This window comes from Corvus moneduloides, chromosome Z (assembly GCF_009650955.1).
Source record: "Corvus moneduloides isolate bCorMon1 chromosome Z, bCorMon1.pri, whole genome shotgun sequence".
In the NCBI taxonomy this organism is placed as follows: Eukaryota; Metazoa; Chordata; class Aves; order Passeriformes; family Corvidae; genus Corvus; species Corvus moneduloides.
Genome location: NC_045511.1, coordinates 64,854,567 through 64,874,228, shown reverse-complemented (window position 1 = coordinate 64,874,228; position 19,662 = coordinate 64,854,567). Strand labels below are relative to the sequence as shown.

Genomic DNA, 19,662 nt, shown 5'->3' with positions numbered 1-19,662 from the left:
CACAATGTATTATGGACTCAACTAGATGTGTGCCAGGCAGTTTATCCAGCAGGGTACTGTGGCAGACAGTACCAAAAGCCCTGCTGAAATAAAAAACAATCCACATCTACTCTTGGTCACCTAGATGGTTTACTTGAAGATAAAAGAAAATTAAATTGGTCAAATGGGACTTTTCCCTTTTGAACCCCTGTCTGTCGGTGACCAGTGACGGCATTGTCTCTTAAATGTTTTTCAGTAACTCCCAGAAAAACCTCCTCTATAAATTTACCAGGTGCTGCAATAAAAATGACAGGCCTACAATTTCCAGAGTTTTCTTCTTATCTTTCTTGAAAATTTGGACAAATTTTGCCAGGTTCCAGTTGACTAGGACATCTCCAGACTCACAAGACAAATGAAATATAATGGAGAGAGGACCTGCCAAGTACATCAGCCAGTTCTTTCATGGAAAGAATCCTATCTGGCCCCATACACCTGTGTGCACCCAACTGAAACAGCAAGACTCAAACAATTTCAGGATTGCCTGGGAATCTATCATTCCCCAAGTGACAATCTTCCAGCACTGGGATCCAAGGATCCCAGCCCACCATTGATGTTGAAGACAGAGGTGAAGGTGGCATCATTCTCTGCTGTGTCTGCAGTCCTATTTGAACCTCATCAAGCAATGGACCGATGTTATCTCTGATCCTTTTTTTGCAATTAATATATAAAACCCAAAAAAGCTCTTCTTGCTTTCCTTCACAGCTTATCCCGGACAGCTTGAATTCTATCTGAGTTTTGGTCACACAAATTTTCTCTCCACAGAGATGAGCAGCATCTCTGTCATCCTCCCATGTCACCTTGCTTCCAGTGTACATACACTTTCCTTCTCCATCTAAGTTCACTGCTCAACCAAGCCAACCTTCTGCCCCATTGACTTGGATTTCAACACTTTGTGTTTGGCTGCTCCTGCACTCTTAAAAGACAGCTCTTGAAAAGGGACAAGCATATCTGGACTCAAATAACTGCAAAAAAAAAAAATATTCCCAAGAGACTTTACTAACTAGCTCTCTAAGCAGCCCATATATGAGATGTTGTGCAATTCTTACTAATGACATTTATGAAGAAAAGCAGCACAGTGAATAAGATAGATAAGGAAAAAAAGTGGGTCCTTTCTGGTCACTTCATTTTCTTATTTATCTAGACTGAGGATCTAGCAGCTCAGAACCAACTCCCACCCCAAAATAAAGAACATACATGAAGCAATTTTATTTTAGCTACTTTGTCAGTTAGAGACAAGTATGAGCAGAGTGCAGCAGGTGTCCCAGAGCTCTGTTCCCATGAATATTTAGGTCAAAGAGATTAGTCTGAGCAGACAGAAGCCAGTGATCTTCCTTGCGTTGCTTAGTAATGATGTCCAAGATCTGAGTCCATGTGCATGAGGAGCTGGTGCCTGACAGTCATGAAATTCACCCTGCAGAAGCTCCTGCTACTGCAGTATGGTGTAAGAAATTATCTCGAATAGTGGGCAATAAACCTTACTGGATACTTCTCAGAAATGAGACCAGGGAGCCTGACAAAAAGCAAAATTAAATGCAACAGCAAAGGCTGGCATGAGGAATATGGTTATAGTCTACCCTGGATCTTGATTAAGAAATATTCAAGAATTTTTGGTACTAAAATGATGGCATTGCAAACTACCCTTTTTCTTATGTCTGAATTAGTTTGCTTAGGAGAAAGAAAGAGCCTTCAAACTGGACATGAATTTGCATTAAGGTTGCTATACAAAGGACTCACCATTGTATGGTTTAATGCTCAAAGCAAACTGAAAAGCAGGTTGATATCTCCAAAGAGGTACTGACACACCCTATTAATAGGGACCTTGTCTCTTTTGCATCAAGAAAGAGAACAGGCAGTGGAGACAAATTCGCTTTCAAGCAGAGTTAAATATGAATTACAAATAATTCAGGCCTTAAACAGTGTGACTCAAAGAAACCTTGAACAGTTTGGTGTGATCCACTCACAAGAATAAAGCCTGAGAACAAAAGTATTGCAAAATGCTCAGCTGTGGCATCTTCCAAGAACTAGTCAATATAAATACAAAAAACTACAGCTGGAGGTAGAGGAACAGGAAAGAAGAAGGAGACATTCTCATAGCAACAGAAATTGCTTCACATGGGACACTACCGAAATGACAGTATTGGACTCTGCAGGTGCAAGAACATGAGAGCAGTGCAGAAGAACAGGAGTTTGAGGACAACAAAGTGAAAACGCTGCTGCAGGAGCTCTGGGATACACTGTCCCAGCAGCTTACATGAAAGGGTAGAGAGCTGCAAATGGAAAGCAGGCTACAGGATTGCAAATGGGAGGCCTTCCAGACCAGCAAGGGTGTTGCCAAAGCTAGTAGTTTTCCAGCGCCTTGTCCCTTCCTGCACCAGCCTGGATACAGGTGGGATAATGAGCTGCTGCTTTGAAGTTTTAAGTCAGATGCTAAGAGCATGCACAAGGAACCAATATTTTGTTGTGTGTATCCCCTGCTTTACAGGACCTCCAGCTTAGCTGAAGTGCTCCCAGTGACAAGGGGAAGTAACCTGTTTTTGGGATGCTTGTTGTTACAGGAGTTGCTGGTGCCAGCCCAACCAGAGCTGAAGATTCATTCAAACACAGGGAAAGCATCTCTCCTGTCCTGCTAGTTACCCACTGCAGCGTTATACTACTCTAACATGATCTGCGAGAGAAACAAGAGTGGCTTTATTCTGTTTCTCAGTAGCTCATGAAGAGTTTAAAGCTGGAAACCCCTTCACACCCCTGCTCTTCACTTCTACTGAGCCCAGCAGAGCATCAGACCTGCACTCCCAGAGCACATCCAAAGCTTCAGGCACAGACTGCAACATTCCTCAGCTCTTAACCAAATGGAGATATTCTAACTCTGAATAAAATGAAATTACTTCTATTTGCTCATCTCTTGAAAACATTTTAATAGCTATTCCAGTGAGTTCCTACCCTTTATCTGCATATCTATTATTCATTATTTTCATTAAAGAAAACCAAGCCATGCTATGCTCATGAGGATGAAAGAAATCTGTAACGTTCTCTCTCTCTGCACTCCTCATACATTTTTATTTGAGATTATTTTTAATCCATATGTACTTGAAATAGGAAAATGTGTGCATTTTATTAGCAATAAAACTTCAGGAATTTTTCCCCCCTACTGATTTTTCATAGATTTATGGATCCATAATCATTCACGTCACAGCCTAAGGGAAACGAGGTTTGAACAGGATAATAGCCCTTAAATCCCTTCCTCTAAGCACTCAGATCTTTGCTGTCAGCAAGATTAAAACGGTCAACAGCAGTCTTCATGTGTCTATATCCCACACAGAGCTTTCACAACAACTGGAGTGGTAGCTGGCAGGGAGAAATATGCAGAACCACTGCTGTGCATGATATTACTGAGATAAAGAGAGAAGAAAACCAGGTTGTCAGCTTTTGCAGTGTTGAAAAGGACTGGTATTAACTGTTTAATCGGGTGAATGCAGAGGGGAGAAGAGCAAGGAATAATACTATGTTGCAGTTTAACAGGCAGCAAGAGTTTCCTTTCCTAAAACATAAAGGCAGAGAGATGGAAGCACCAAACATCCTCCCTAAGGAAGTCATTCATGTAGACAACCAGAGTGGTTCCTCTGCCACCACTCCCTTGAGCGCCCAGCCCCTACTGCAACTTGGACCTGAGGGGCATTACAACTATTATGTGGATGATGAAGATGAGGAAGATGAAGAGAAAGAACAAGGAAAATGGCCACATGAAGATGCATTTAAGGGAGAAAGCAAGGCCTCATCATTTATTCCTTGTTCCCCTGCTCTTTCCTCTAGAGCCCCAGCCACGGCATCTGCTCCATCCATGCTGAATATCAACGTTGGTGGCCAAAGTTACCGCCTCACTTACCAGGCAGTGGCCATCTATCCCAAGACTCGCCTGGGCCGCCTGGCTACCTCCACCGACCGTCGTTGCCAGCTGGGCCTGTGCGATGACTACACTGCCCAGGTCGATGAGTATTTCTTTGACCGGGACCCAGCTGTCTTCCAGTTGGTGTACAATTTCTATGCCTCGGGGGTGCTACGGGTGCGGGACGAGCTGTGCCCCCGTAGCTTCCTGGAGGAGCTGAGCTACTGGGGCGTGCGTCTCAAATACACACCCCGCTGCTGCCGCATTTGCTTTGAGGAGCGCCGGGACGAGCTGAGTGAGCAGCTGAAGGTCCAGCGGGAGCTGCGCTCCCAGGCAGAGGCTGAGGAGAATGAGCATCTCTTCCACCACATGCGCTACTACGGCCCTCAGCGCTGGCGCCTCTGGAACCTCATGGAGAAGCCCTTCTCCTCTGTCACTGCCAAAGTGATGGCCGTGGCCTCCAGCTTCTTTGTGCTCATCTCCGTGGTGGCCCTGGCACTCAACACAGTAGAGGAGATGCAGCAGGTAGACTGGAAGAGTGGGGATAGTCGGCCTGTCTTGGAGCATGTTGAGACCTTGTGCATTGCATTCTTCACTCTGGAGTACCTGCTGCGCTTGGTCTCTACTCCAGATCTGCGCCGTTTTGCCAGCAGTGCCCTCAACGCAGTAGACCTCATTGCCATCCTGCCCCTCTATCTGCAGCTGCTGCTTGAATGCTTTACTGATGATGACCAGCCTCGGGGCCGGGGCTCCCAACACGAGCACGACATCGAGAAGGTGGGACGGGTGAGCAAGGTAGGACAAGTGCTTCGCATCATGCGCCTCATGCGCATCTTCCGCATCCTCAAGCTGGCCCGCCACTCCACAGGGCTGCGTGCCTTTGGCTTTACCTTGCGCCAGTGCTACCAGCAGGTGGGCTGCCTTTTGCTCTTCATTGCTATGGGCATCTTTGCCTTCTCTGCCATGGTCTACACAGTGGAGCACGATGTGTCCAGTACCAACTTCACCAGCATTCCTCATGCTTGGTGGTGGGCTGCTGTAAGTAAACACATCTTACCTTGCTGGGTAGCCAGAGACCCTCCCTTCCTTCCCCTCCCCTTCCTTGCTGGAGTTGCTGACAATCTTGAAAACAGCAGGCTCAGATCAGTGAACATCTGGTCTGAATTCCGAGCTTACAGGACATAAGCTCACACACACACCCCCATACACGCACTCATTCACCTCTCTGTAAGCTTAAATCAAGGCTTAATCAGGCAGACAGTGTTGAAATTCCCATATCTCCAAATGCAGAAAGTATTTTCACTTTTAAAGAAGAAGTGGGTGAAGAGACAGGAAAGAAAAGCATTTCCCCATTTAATGCCATTGTCAGTGTTGCCAAAACAATAGCGGGAAAAAATGCATGCATTAGGCTATCTAGTTACAGATGGACACAGGGTTTTCATTCTTATTCTATTTGTAGATCTTCTGTGACCTATCATACAACTGCAAGATCGTAAGACAGAGTTTATTAATTATAGTCAGATCACTTAAACTTTAAGAGTGAAAGCCGTCCCAGAACTCTGGCTGTTAAAAATCCATTAGGACCAACAACTGTTTTACACAAGAGATTGTGTTCTGTTGTGCTGCAGAAGATGTGTGTATTTATAACATCCTAGATGTAGCTAGACATTGTACATGCCGAGGACCCATATCTTGGCTGTCTATAACCCTAAGGCATGTCCTAGGCTATTGTCACACACACTTTGTTTTGCAACAGCTGATGCTGGCCTCCACAGACCATTATTATGGAGGGCCCCAGGAGCACTTCTGACCCCTGGGCCTGGCTATGGGTCTGGCTCTATCCCAGTCACTTCCCTGGAGAAAAAAGTCCATGCAAATAGACTGAATATGAGTTAGAACATCTCATGTTGGTTGATCAGCACAGACACTGGATGCACAGAGCTGCATATGGGGCCCACCAGACAGTAATCCCAACCCATCCAAGGTCACTTCTCCTGGCCAGCCACCCCAGAGCCCATGGTCTGCACCTCTGGTTCAGCCATGGCCAATGAAGTGTGGTGGTTTACCACACATTTGCAGCACATGGCAGAAAAAAAGCCTTACAGACAAGCATAAATACATACATTTATATGTGCACATGCATTTATGTAACTGTGCTGAAAATCCTTTAAGCTGGGCCATGGAAGGATGGAAAAATCAGTGAAAAAAGGAAAGGATCCTTTAATGTGACCTTCACAGTCATCTTGTAGTGATATAGGCAGCCTATGAAAACATTGGTGATTCATACATTGCTAAAATATTTTGTTTTCTGAGCATGCAGGTTATATGCCAAATCTTTAGGGCTCATTTTTGCAAACTGGTGACACCATAATCATTTAGATATTCCTAAGAAAGTTATATGACTAGGGGAAAAAGGCCTATTTAGCTGAGCAAATGTCTTCAAAGACATTTGAAGGAGCTGTTTCACTCACATTGCAATTCCAAAGCACAAAATACTTTTTAAAGCCTTTTAGTTCTTTAAGACTGTAAATTAAAATATCTAGATCATTCAAATTTTATAAAAATCCAACAGCATTCACCATCTCACATATGCAGGAGAAGTATCCCTCCTAAACTGTTACAGGCAATGTATAAGACTATGCCAGTGGTACAGTACATTATCACAGAATAACATTTTTGTCCTGGCTGGTGGAGATAAACATCTTGCCTTCATTTCAGTATTTATTTTTGGAGATATTTATCCTGTATTATCATTCAAATCCAGTGACTTAATTTCCATTAAACCAAATCACTAATCCTTTTTATTCCACAGGAAGCACCAAGTGCATCCTAAAAATGTGCTCACCCAGTGCTCTCTCATGTACCCTAATGCTTTCTTCATTTGAAATATCATTCCATTTAGCATGTTAGAGGATAGCAAACTGTACACAGTGATTTCTGAAGACTTATTTCAGTGTTAAAGCCACAAGGGCATTACGGTGAAAGTCCTACTGTCTGTGGCTTATTTCTGTCAGAGTTTTAGGTTACTGTTAACAGATACACAGAGTGTGTTGAGACACTGTGAAAAAAAACTAAATAAAATCCACTGGCTGAAAAAGATCCCTTGCACAGACTAGAAAGTGATAGGTGACAGAAACCTGCAAGTTCTACCTGCCAGAGAAAAGTAAGTTATATTTACTAAGTGCAAAAATTATAAAATATCAAGATGTGTGCAGTGGAACTATATAAATTAGGAGTTATCTTATGTTGACTCTTTGGGAGTACACCCTTCATATGTAGCAGCTCCATAATCAAACATCCATTAATTTTGATCTGAATTTTACAAAGAAGATATTTCAGTACTTGGTGTAGCACTGGATCCGTAACATAGTTCCCTCAGGTATCTATAGGCTAGAAAGAGAAAATTATATTGGCTGAGAAGAAAAATGTGAAGCCATGTATACAATGAGATGGTGATTCATATAAAACAAATATACTAAACACCATCCTAAAATATATATGACAAACAAAGGTAAGACTCAAAATATAACCCACAGAACGAGGCCCAAATACAGGGTTTTATCAACACACTGGATTTAGAAACAGGACATCTGTTCCAAGTGACACGATGAGGGAGCAGGGTTGCAGCTATCAGTGGATTTGCATGGTCAGTGAGCCAGATGTCTCCTCTCCCTACAGCCAAGCAAACTCACCTTCTGGACAGGCTGGTGTGGAAATTGTCTGGGAATTTCCTCTGCAGGGCAAAAATCTAAAAATCTTCCTGAATGGTGTCAAACCATTGTCTTTCTTTACTTCGTGAGAGGGATTTAATTTTTTTTTTTTAATTAGGGATGTTTTGCATGAGATAGATGGTACACCAAAAAAAAGAAAAAGAAAAAAGCAGCACAGAATATTTCAGATTTACAATGCAAAGTACAAAAGAGCTAACTTTAACATTGTCCCTGATCAGTGAGCATATCTGTCTGTGTATTTCTTCTCAGCTAATGAGGTTTAATGTTGGTTTGCCTGTAGGTCAGCATCTCTACAGTGGGATATGGAGATATGTGTCCAGAAACTCACCTTGGTCGCCTGTTTGCTTTCCTCTGCATTGCTTTTGGAATAATCCTGAATGGCATGCCCATCTCCATCCTCTACAATAAATTCTCAGACTATTACAGCAAGCTGAAGGCATACGAGTACACAGCTCTCAAGAAAGAAAGAGGGAAGGTCGACTTCACAAGGAGAGCCATAAGGAAAATATATGAGTGCTGTGGTGAGGGTGCATCCCACCCTTTGTCACAGCAACAATAGTTTGTGATTTGGCTATTGGGAGGTAACCAAGAAGTTGGAGGAGAAAGAAGAAAAACAGATCAGCCAAAAGATAAACAAAAAAGGCCAAAAGTAACAAAAAGTAGATGTTGAAATCTGTTTTAAAAGGGGGTGTTTTCAAAACTAAAAAGGCTCAGATTACAACAACAGATTTTTTTAACTCTGAAGACTGTGAGCAGCACTTTCAGCACTCTCTGAAATTACCTCCTTCAGATTAAACACTCTGAATTAGTCCCAGGCAAAGATCTAACCCCTTGCTACTGATTAGATTGCCAATAAAGACCTACGATAATTGTACAAAGGGAAAACAAGTTGCTGTCATTAAGGGTCAGCCACCTTACTGCTGTTAAGGCAGTCTCAAAAATTAAACAAACAGAATACCCAATACACTGACTGCATCACTTAAATTGGTTTTGCATCAGCTTTCCAATAGAGGAAAATGGCCTAGGGTACTTATCTAAACATTAGCAGCAGCTAGACTCCTTAAGATGTAAGACTCTGTTTCCATTGCCAGATAGCTATGCTTCACTGTTTCAATTTTATTTTTCAAATGCAGCCCTGCAAATGATTCCTATTTTCATGCCTAGTCAAGCATTGCACTGCTTTTAGCATTTCCCCCCACCCCATCTCAATAATCATCTTTCAGTATGACAAGAACTAGTGAAGAATTCTGGAGTCTGAGTTGATAAATCTCATTGATCAATTTTTAAAAAAATTCCAAACCGAATCATTTTTAGGTATAGGATTAAGTGATAATTCATTTTGCAGTATTTAATATATCTACTGATTGAATTGTTAGAATAATAGACCTGTCATAGGACATAAGTATTAAGGCAGTATTTAAAAAATAATCAAAGGAAATATGTAATGGGTAGTAACTCATAAAGAATGTTCATACAAAGGATCTTATCAGCACTTAACTGTAACCAATTTTAAATATAATTTAAAATCAAGATAATTTGTCTGGTACATACAGCCATTAGGGACACAATCCTGACACTTAGCTCACCCCCAGGAGTACTTTATGTCCTGAGATTACTGTGTCTTCTTGCACAGCTGGATGGGATTTCTCATGTGTCTAAATTCACCCCAAAACTTAAATAACAAATAAAACTAACAAAAATTTAATGGAATTGCAGTTTTATGTATTACTTCAGAGACTATCAGGAATATTCTTTTTACATAAGAGCAGTCATACCAATTCAGAAACAGTAATCAGAATAACAGATCTGAAAGAAAAATTTTTTTTTTGATAATCAGATGCAAAGATCTTAAAGAAAAAAAGTCTAATGAAAAGGATCAATGGTAACAATGCACTGACACGACCCATGGCTGTTACTCAGCAGCACTCCTGTTGCAAAGCATCCTGATGACAGAGATGCATTTGAAAACTCTTGAACTCTCACGCTGTGTCTGTGCTGCTCTGATGAATGCAAATGGCTGCATTCTAATCTCAGGGCCACATGGGACACAATGGTGTGAAGCTCACTCTGGGACAGCTGAGGGTGAAAAAGTTCATTAATTTTGACACTTCCATGCGAATTGTGTCAAGCACAGGGACGTTTCTCCTTTCAGTGGTGGGAAGGTAATTAGTAACCAACTTGCTCTTCTCATTCTCTACCTCCAGACAAACGTATCATAAGCCCATCTGTCATTTTGTTCTTTAGGAATGACAGTCAGAACACTGTGTGCTGATCAGCTCTGTTAAAAGCTAAACCATGTCTTTAAGGCACAGCTGAGCCCTGGGAGTTCAGTGTGATAGATGTTTGCTGTTCTGGACTGCACACAATGCAGCAGGCACAATCCTGGCACTCACTGAGAAGAATAGCTGCTTTGCTTTGGCTCTAGGGAATTTGCATAGCACTTCTGCACAGCAACAACAGGACAAGAAGCTTCCAGGAACCACAGGAAACCTCTTACTGCAGTTCAGTGAGGTGACAAGTACAAGCATGCAAAAACACAACTATGCTTTATTTTCAACATGCAAATTGAGTTAGAGCCATTAAAAGCACTTAAAATCTGATTACTGGATTTTCAAAAAAAGGGGACACTGTAAATCAATTTCTTTGCTGAAGGAATTCATACTTGCATGACCATGCAGATGGGACGCAGATGCTCAGCCTTGCATGGCAGGCTCAGCAGCTTCTTGCCACCTACAGAAATCCAGAGCCTGAGCACTAACTCTGCTGAGACTGGACTTTGTCACAGCCTCAGACCTGACAAAGATCACTAGTTTTGTTTTCCACCCACTTGCCTCACCTGCAGGATCTATTCAAGCAGGTATTTTTGAAGGCATGCAACGAAATAGGTTTTCCACACCAAAAATGAGCAGACAAAAAAGGAGTCTTGTATCTTAATCAGGAGTCAGAATTGAATGTCCTTGGCAAATGCTTTATCTGTTCAGTAAGACTTCAATGCACAAATCCCACAGTATTGCTCTAACTGTTCAAATGCAGCTCTAACTGTTCAAATGGAGAGGGTCTCCTGCACCCCTCTAGTTGAATATGTTCCACTTTGCACCAGGTAAATAATGGCCCACAAGGTGACAGTAAAAGAAAGACCATATAGCTCGGTATTTCCAGCACTTAGCTGGGTGGAAAGGAGTGTGTCACAGGCCTTGCTTCAAAAAAGAGCTATGGAAGTATCCTGACCAAGCAGCAAAGTCCAAACACTTCCTAAACACTCAGTCTCCTCTGGCCCAAGCAATCTTTAGTTGATGGCTTTAGTTTGGAAGGAATCCAGAGTCTCCACACACTACAGCCACACGTAGGTAAAACTCTTACTTAGAGTACCCTACAGGCTAATGGCTATGGGCCAAAATACTGCCAGACACAGAGGAGAATGATTTCTGTCCCTTCAGAAGCACAAGGCTTTGTGACCGGTACCACCAGATCCCATTTGGGTGCACTGAGCACCAAGGCCATCACACTTTGGGCAGCTCAGTTTACCTAGCAACTGCTCAACTCTCTTTTTTCTCAATGCACTTTGCCCCCTCACCCTTCATCCAGCCCCACCATCTCACAGACGGCTTTGGTACCGTCTTGACTACTCTGTGCACCTACTCAGCACACAGATGTGACTCTTCGCAGGAGTGGGAATAGATTCTCACTTGACTCATGACCAAGCTCGGTGCTGAGAGCTCTGACTAGCACTAGAGCTGGCACAAGGTACATGGTAGAAGTACGCAGTCCAGAGGACACACCTCTGGCAGTGACACCCTAAGTATCAGACTACACAAAGTTGCTGGGTTTTGTTTTGCAATACCTGTCAGCCCTGCCCGGCTGCATTGGGGAAGTGAATGGGTGCTTAGTGGAGTAAAGCACACTCCAGAAAATTAGAAGATAGTACTTGGTAAGGTTTTTTTCCCAAAGGTTTGTAATTTTCTTCTCTGGATTATTTTATGTAGCTTTCTGCCTTTGGCTTAACTATTCTTATTTTAGGGGTGACAAGCATAAGTCTGTGCATTTCAATAGGAAGGATTATGCCTAAATTTGAGGTACCATTATAGGAGCCAGACAGTGCCTGGATTGCTCAAGGCTCTGTCAGTGCCAGCACTTTCTACACTCCGTGTAGATGGGAACAAGCAAGGTCCTCCCACAAAGTCTCTCCTGCTCCTACCACTCAAAGTGGACCTCCAGCCAGCTCAGAGGAAGGGACGAGTTCATATTCCCACAGAATAGACTTTTGAGAACCTGCCGAAGGTTGTGCAAACCTGTATCAGCTGGTTCTGAAAGAGCATGAAACATTTTTGCCTTTTCTTTGTGGTTGACACAATGTTCCCCGCAGAGGACTCTGTTAATTTATTGTGCAACATCCATGAAGACTTTCAGTGGCATCACTGTCCCTAAATTAGTCAAAGGAAACAGGCAAGTGGTAGACATGATGACATCCAAGAACAATTGAGGAGAGTCGTGATTGTCTTGGTTACTTGAATTCCATAGGGCTTTGGCAATCAAAAGGTTTTGAAATAACACATCAAGGGAAAACATGCTTAAACACAACAAAGATGGGCAACACTATTAAAGTAGACAGTCTTCTTTTATGAGATGCTAATTCGGCATAACTAAGGTTTCGGGGAAACAGGATGGAGGAATCTCAAACCACTGAGAAATAAGAAATCTCTCTAAATATGGCCATGGTAAAGTCTTCTATTGTAACTAATTGCAGATATTAATGAGACCCAGAGGGAGAAGGAATATGTATTCTATCATTATGTTTCACTACAGACTTAGCAAACATGCTCTCGCTGTAAGACTAAGAAACAGTCAGTTTATCTGGATGGCTTCATTTTAGGAGAACGAAGCATTGTTTCTTCTACTTAATTTAGGACTGGGAATTATGGGGGGGAAAGGGGGATGAAAAAGAAAAGAAAAGAAAAGGAAAAAGGAAAAAAATAAAAGAAGAAATAAAGGGGAAGAGAAAAAATTTTTAAAAATATGGGGGGGGGTAGTAGAAATGTAGAGTCTGTCCCTACATGAGAGAGTGGAAAGAACTCCAGTTAGAATATGCTCCTGCACAAATCCTGTTTTAGAAGAACATCACTTTCTCAGCGCAGTTCAGGAGCTGTTTGCTTTTCTCATTCAGAAAGATAGCACTTGAAGGGGTAGCTACAGTACACCACCGATTAATAGGCATCTGGTACTATTCCCAGGTTTCTAAGGCAAATAGCAATATTCAGTCTTTAAATATTTTAAGTAAAGTAAGTGAAATTTTTTAAATATCAGCTAGGAATATTAAAGGTTTTTGATGAAACATGATTACTATCAGTTAGACTAAGAAATAAAAATTGTCACCTTGCTTAAAAAATAGCTTCAACTGTTTAGACCATTCTGGTTTTATGTCATGCAAAAATATGCTTATCTACTATTACAAAACTTTTATTGACTTCTTTATTTGGTAGTATAAAAATTACATGCCTTTTGACTGTAATCCAGCCCTTTATCTAGGACTAAAATAGGGAAAGGTCAGAGGTAGACGTTTTTTATGTACTTAGGTATTTTAATGGAAATATGCTGAGAAAAATTAAAGCTATCTACAAGTAAGTCCTGAGATAGACATTATCAAGGTTTTTAAATAAAACTTGTCAGAGTCTAGTTCTACTCTATGAAATTTTCTGTACTGTCATTCAGACTCCTGAAGTGGATTGGCTCGATTTGTAAGCAAAAGAATTTGCCATCATTAGAAAGCAGATAAGCAAGTACCATTCTTTAAAGCCAGTCTTTTGCCACCACTTAATAACTGTTCTTCAGGCCATCAATTCTGACAGGGGCGGGGGGGGAGATGGGGAAACGATGGCAACACACCACAGTGGACAACACAACAAACAAGCAAAAAACCCCAAAACCAGTACATTCCAGAAGTTCAGGAAAATTTAGGAAGTCACAGGCAGGTTGTGACAGCACCTTCCGCTGTGATGAAGAGCCTCTTTAGAGCAGGGCAAAGTAGCTGGGTGGGTCCCCCCGTGGGAAGAACAGCTCCTGGCATGGAACATTGTTCACTGCTGCCACTCAGAGGTTACAGGCTGCCAGATTCCCCTTTTCCTTAACAATATCTGGTGCCTGCTACCAGCCATGCTAGCCAGCTGTGCTGCATCCTCCTCAGGTAGTCTACCAAAAGCCTGAAGTTTTGTCACCGAGGGTGGAGTGTTTACAATAATATACAAGTTCAACCATTTTTAATTCTTTTGAAGAGAAATAATTCAGACATATCTCAAACGTCTTTAATTGGTACTGCCTATTTTTTTCACTGTCCACTATCAAAAGATACGGAATTAGGAAGAGGCCCTAAATATTTTTTCCTGTTCATATAAACAGAGGAAAAAACCCATAAAAATTGAAAATGCCTACATAGAAAAATGGGTGGCATCAATTTGTAAAACAGCCTCTGAGAGCCTTTCAACCATAAGAACAACTGCCTTGAAAACTGTGCTATCACCACACTGTGAAGATGACTTCATAGCAAGTGTTGTGGCAGCTGATGTTCTTCATCTCCCCACAGCTTGGGAGCAGAAATTTTATCAACTGCAACATACTGAACCAACTCTCATATTATCTTATTACTCTTTTCCGCAAAAAATATTTTCTCAGAAATACTTATAATTTAGTCTATCATTAAAATTACAACCCCTGGTTTGGTTTTCTCTTTTTGTTGGCTTTTTTTGGTGATGGTAGTGATGGTTGGTTGGTTTGCTTTGGTTTTCTTTTTTCCCCCAGAAGTGTTTCATTTTTATCTGTTTTGCAAACAGATATAAACTTTTTGATGACTTCTTAATTCAATGCTTATAGCACCTGCTTGTCTATGCCTGTATACCCAGAGGTCCTGTAGCTCCCTCCTGTATGCATTTTATTTTTGGTTTTAAATTCTAGTAAAAGATGTAATCCATGTAGACACACTCTCATTAGAGCACAAGACCGACAAGATACCTGAACGACAGACAGAACCAGCGCTGGGGAGGACAGTGCAAACTAGAGAATCTGTAGGATTTTTGCACTGTGTAAAGCACAAGTGTATCTGTAAGACACGTTCTGATTGAAAGATATATAAACCCAGCAATTAAAATCGTCTTCCATGACAGCAGACGACAAGATGGTTAAATCCACTTCAACCAGTACGGCCCTTGACAAAACTTCAATATGACTACTGCAAGAGGAAAATCACAAAGATACATAATGTAAAGTCGGGCATATGCAAGGAATTACTGCTGATACCTGAGTTTAACTCACATACTTTGCAGTTTTCCAGCCATCAATGACTTTCCCTTCCCTCAGTCCCTCCCCATAGAACAGCTTGTAAGTAATAACCCTACTGGCTTCTTTGATGCTACAGCAAAATGAGTTAGACCCTCTGTATACATTTACAAGTAAAAAATCATGTCAAGGAAAACTTGAACTGCTGAAATGCAGAGTTGCAGGGATGAGACAAAAGGTGGAGGACCCATTATGATAGATTAGTGTGGGATATGCCCAGCCACTGCCCTGGAGGGATGTCTGCTGAGATAAAAGATTTCACACTCGCCCAGCAGGACTCCCTGGAAAGGTGACTACTTTGGAGTCATGGTGAGGGAAAGTAGACCCACAATCCTTTGGGAGACCCTATGCAGATCGTTCTGTAACCCATTGGTCTATCCCAGACCCTCTGTAACCCATTGGTCCCCTTGCTGATCCCCTGTATCCCTATAAAAGAAGACCAATTCGCCTCTGTAGGGAGAGGTCGTCCCTGGCCTTCCCTTCGCCAGAGGGAACCCACAATAAAGCTACTTTCGTGCGGAACCAGCCATACGGGTCTTCTTGTCTCTCTCTCTGGTCTGGTTTGGCCTAGAGGCAGCCCTGCAGAGCTGAGCTGGAATCACGAGCTGATATCACAAAAGAGCTGACAGCTTCTGCAAGGGCTCCTCTGCCAGCAGCTGAGAGGAAGACACCGGACCTCGGGAAGGCGATGCCTTTCGGGACCATCTCCCCGGACCGGTCATCTCTTCGTGGGTCACAGCCACGGACCCCACCACCAGCTGTAATAGATTAGTATTTCTTAAATAGCAGTGCTTTCCAGGAATGTCTGTTCCTCTTTATTAGGTGGTTAACACAGGGTATTTACTATTTATAGATCTTTACAAAAGGTTTCATACCCTAAAAGTCCATCTTAAAACAAGACACACAAAACCACAGAATGGTCTTTAAACACCAAAAAACTTACTAACAGAGGAAAAAAATTACATAATGGAGAATGTAAGGGAGCAACTCAATGCAAGAGTTTTAAACCCCAAGCAGAAAACAAGGAAACTGATGGAAGAGTAATATGGCTAAGGGTAAATGAACTTCGGTGTTTTCACAAAGCAGCTGAGCAATATGGTACACATGGAGGCAAAATGGATGGGTTTTGGCAATGATCTTGAACTTGACAATGCAAAATGTCTAATGGGCAGTACAGATTTCTTCCAAGAAATCAGAAGGAAATGTATCTTGATTAATGCAATGAACTCTTGCATGAATCTGTTTTAAAGATGTAAGAAATTTTTAAAAACCCTACTTTTAATATTTGATTATTACAGTTTAGTTTTTTAGACATAACACAGGAATAAAGAGAACACATGGTTGAACTCTCTAAGTACCAAGTGCTGTGCATATGTGGATACGGCCTTGTGTCCATTCTGACAGTCTACAACCCAACTAGACAAAAGATGGACAGGATTAGAAAGAAAATCTCATAGCTCATTGGTCACAGTCTGCCTGCAATATGTATACTGTCCCCAGGCATTCCCCCTTTATTTCCAGCTAAGTTAATCACTGCATTCTCTGCTGATCCCACTTTTTCCTCTGTTCTGCAGTCAGAAACAAACTCAAAGTCATTGTGTACTTCTTTTTCTTTTGAAGAAAAGGTAAGTTGGTGGAGTCAGTGGGAAAGCAAAACACTGCTTGCTCTCGGTAGATCCTGTTGTCAGCAGCAAAGGGGAAGTCTGGTTCTTCTGTACCTTAAACCTAGAGCCACTAAGGTACAACAGTACCTATCTGCATGCCCTTATTACCAAGGTAATGGAAAATACACTGTCACACTAATATACATCCAAGAAAATGGGTCTTCTCTCTTCTAAGAACAAAAAATAGAACAACCATTACCACCTTTTCTATCCTCGCAAGTTCACCCTCCAAAGTCTGCTGAGTAAGGTGAGAGGTGTTGGCTCTGACTGGCCACAAGAGACAGGCATTTCTCCTCGGGAAAATGGCTTTAAAGCAAATACCTCATAATTGCAGCCTTCTTCTGAGAGAGTAGCAGATAAAAAAATTTACTTGCTGCCTGTGCACTTCTGTTGTCTTCTTGGCAATAAAAAAACTACTACTAGCTATATTAAGATGCTGGCAATAATTTGATCACTTTGGATAATCTAAAGTGGGCAAAAAAGTTCATATAAAAAAAATTAAAAGGACACGCTTAAAAAAAAAAAAAAACAAATCCAAAAAAAACCCCACTATTGTTTCAGAATCTTTCAAAAAATTTACTTCTCAGCCTTCACACAGCCACAGAGACCCATGGAGACTGGGATAGATTCAACCAGCTTCTTCACTGTGAAAAACCAGGTCAGCCCTTGACATACCTTAAGCCATTGAAACAATCTTTTGCACTCCACATAACCTGCTTTTCCTCTCCTTCCATTTAGGCTATTTCAGAATTTGTTTTCAACTGACATTAAAGACACACCTTAACAGTAAAAGTTATGTTCTATCTCTGGTAGGAAAATAGTGGTAACTATAGCATAACCTTAACTGATGTCTACTTGATGAAGAGTGGCATTTCTCAACTTGTGGTAAGGAAAACTAACAGTCTCTCCAAATTACTACACATAACTTAAAATAAATGATATGTGCAGACTCAAAAATGAAAATAAACTGCCTGGTACAACTCCAGTTAAAGCAACCGTAATTAAAGCACACAATCAAAGCATCAGATCAGATTCATGTTAGCACACATTCTTACATGGCTTTTTGCTGTTCAGTTTATTAGCACCTTCTCTAGCTATGACTTATTTTCTTTTCTCCCTGTATTCCTTTTAATTGGAAGTATGTCTGTGCCAGCTTCTAAGTATTAGTTCCCCTTAATAACCCAAAAAAATGAGAAGGGCTGTACCAGATTTTTTTTCCACTCGCTGTTTTATTTTACTATTAATTATTCAGTCACAAATCTGTCGCATATTTCATTCAGGTTGGGTTTTTGGCAGAAACTGAGACTTCTTTAGAAACAGTTCACTACAGTTTAAATTCATTATCTGCCGCTAATTAAAATGATCTGGTTTATTGTCACAAAAGAAAATCCTGTTACAGAAACTAATGAGCTCCAACCTTCAGTGAGAGGATGTGTTTACGAGCAGGAACACTTAATGCCATTGCCAATCAGATGAAGTAATTAAGTACATTTTCTAGATGTGTATGTTTAAGTATAAACGGTTTAAAGCAGTGAAATGCACTGTTTCATCATTATAAGTAATCTCTTGCTTCTCACTGGTCCTGTCTGGGGGCAATATTTGTTAGTTCACAAAAAATTGTAAGACACTCAAATAGGCAAATTCATAAAAACAAATAAACCACAAACCCAATTGTAATTTGTAGCTTACTTAGGCTACTTTGGGCAGCACATAAATGTTATAGTTAGGAAAATCGTTTCTAACATTGTTTGTTTGTTTTCATCTGTTGATTTATGGATACTTTGCTGCTGAATGTGCTCCCCTCTAATTCTACCTAAGCTTATGTGTGGGTGTAAATACTTAAAGGCTAATCCAAATTAGAACTGCTTGGACCTGGCACTAAGTGCTCCTGCTTGTAAACCCATCCCCTCAGTTAGTGAAGATTGCAGCTCACTAGTGTCTGCAGCACGATTTTCTTTCGTGACAATAAACCAATTGTTTTAATTAGCAACAGATAGTGAATTTAAATGGTAGTGAACTGTTATTAAGAAGTCTACGTTACTGCCAAAAAAGCCAACGTGAACAAAATATGCAACAGATTTATGCTGAATAATTACAGAAGTACAGAAGCACAGAATGAATCAGTTTGGAAGGGACTACAGTGGGTCATTTGGCTCAACCTTCCTGCTCAAGCAAGGTCCTCCTACAGCACGTGGCACAGGATTGTGTCCAGAGAGTTCTGGAATATCCCCAGTGAGACTCCACCTCTCTGAGTAACCTGTTCCACTGCACAAAGAATCTTTTCATCATGTTCAGGTGGAACTTCTGTGCAGCAGTTTCTGCCCATTGCCTCTTGTCCTATTGCTCAGCATCACCAAGAAGAGCTGCATCCATCTTCCTGACACCCTCCCTTCAGACACTTGCAGGCATTCATGAGGTCCTGATTCAAATCATCTCAAGGCTGAGCAGGCCCAGTTCCCCCAGCCTATCCCCACTGGAGAGATGTTCCAACTCCTTGATGAACTTTGTAGCTCCAATTAGTGCTAGAGCAAAACAGGGAGGGCAAAAATATCCCCTTCTCAATTTTCACGTTATTGAGGGCTAAAATCTAATGTTTAGAATCCGGCACAGATACAGGAGCAATGAAATTAAGTCATAGCTAGAGAAGGTGCTGATAAACTAAATAGCAAACAGCCCAGTAAGAATGCGTGCTTACACGAATCTGATGCTTTGATTCTGTGTTTTAACATCAGGGCCATACAGGTGCTCTCTAGAGAACCTGAGTATTTTACCTCATGCTAAGCATTCAAGTCTGAGTCTCATACTGGGTGATCTGGTTGTGATGTGTGCTGAGCACTGCAGTTCCCAATGGACTGCAGGAGTAGTGGTGGATCATCAAGACCTCTGTCAGTAAACACACTAATTTAGGAGACTGATTTCAAGTATGTAAAACATGGGAACTTAAACCAGTTTACTTAACAACTGACAGCCAATCACTGGTAGCAGTATAGTACTTCATGTTGACGAAACTGCTATGTTAGAA

At 41.5% G+C, this 19,662-nt stretch overlaps 1 protein-coding gene across 2 annotated transcripts; it reads left to right on the top strand.

The window, feature by feature from the left end:
• Positions 1–1,353: 1,353 nt before the first annotated feature.
• Positions 1,354–14,803, top strand: KCNV2 (potassium voltage-gated channel modifier subfamily V member 2). Of its 2 annotated transcripts, none has more exons than XM_032096348.1 (2): positions 1,354–4,717; positions 7,934–14,803. In XM_032096348.1, exons 1-2 carry the CDS (start codon positions 3,542–3,544, stop codon positions 8,210–8,212), a joined length of 1,455 nt encoding a protein of 484 aa, XP_031952239.1. In that variant the 5' UTR covers positions 1,354–3,541; the 3' UTR covers positions 8,213–14,803. The 2 variants fall into 2 exon arrangements, with proteins under 2 accessions (XP_031952239.1, XP_031952238.1); XM_032096347.1 differs by having other exon boundaries at positions 1,357–4,960.
• Positions 14,804–19,662: the final 4,859 nt, after the last annotated feature.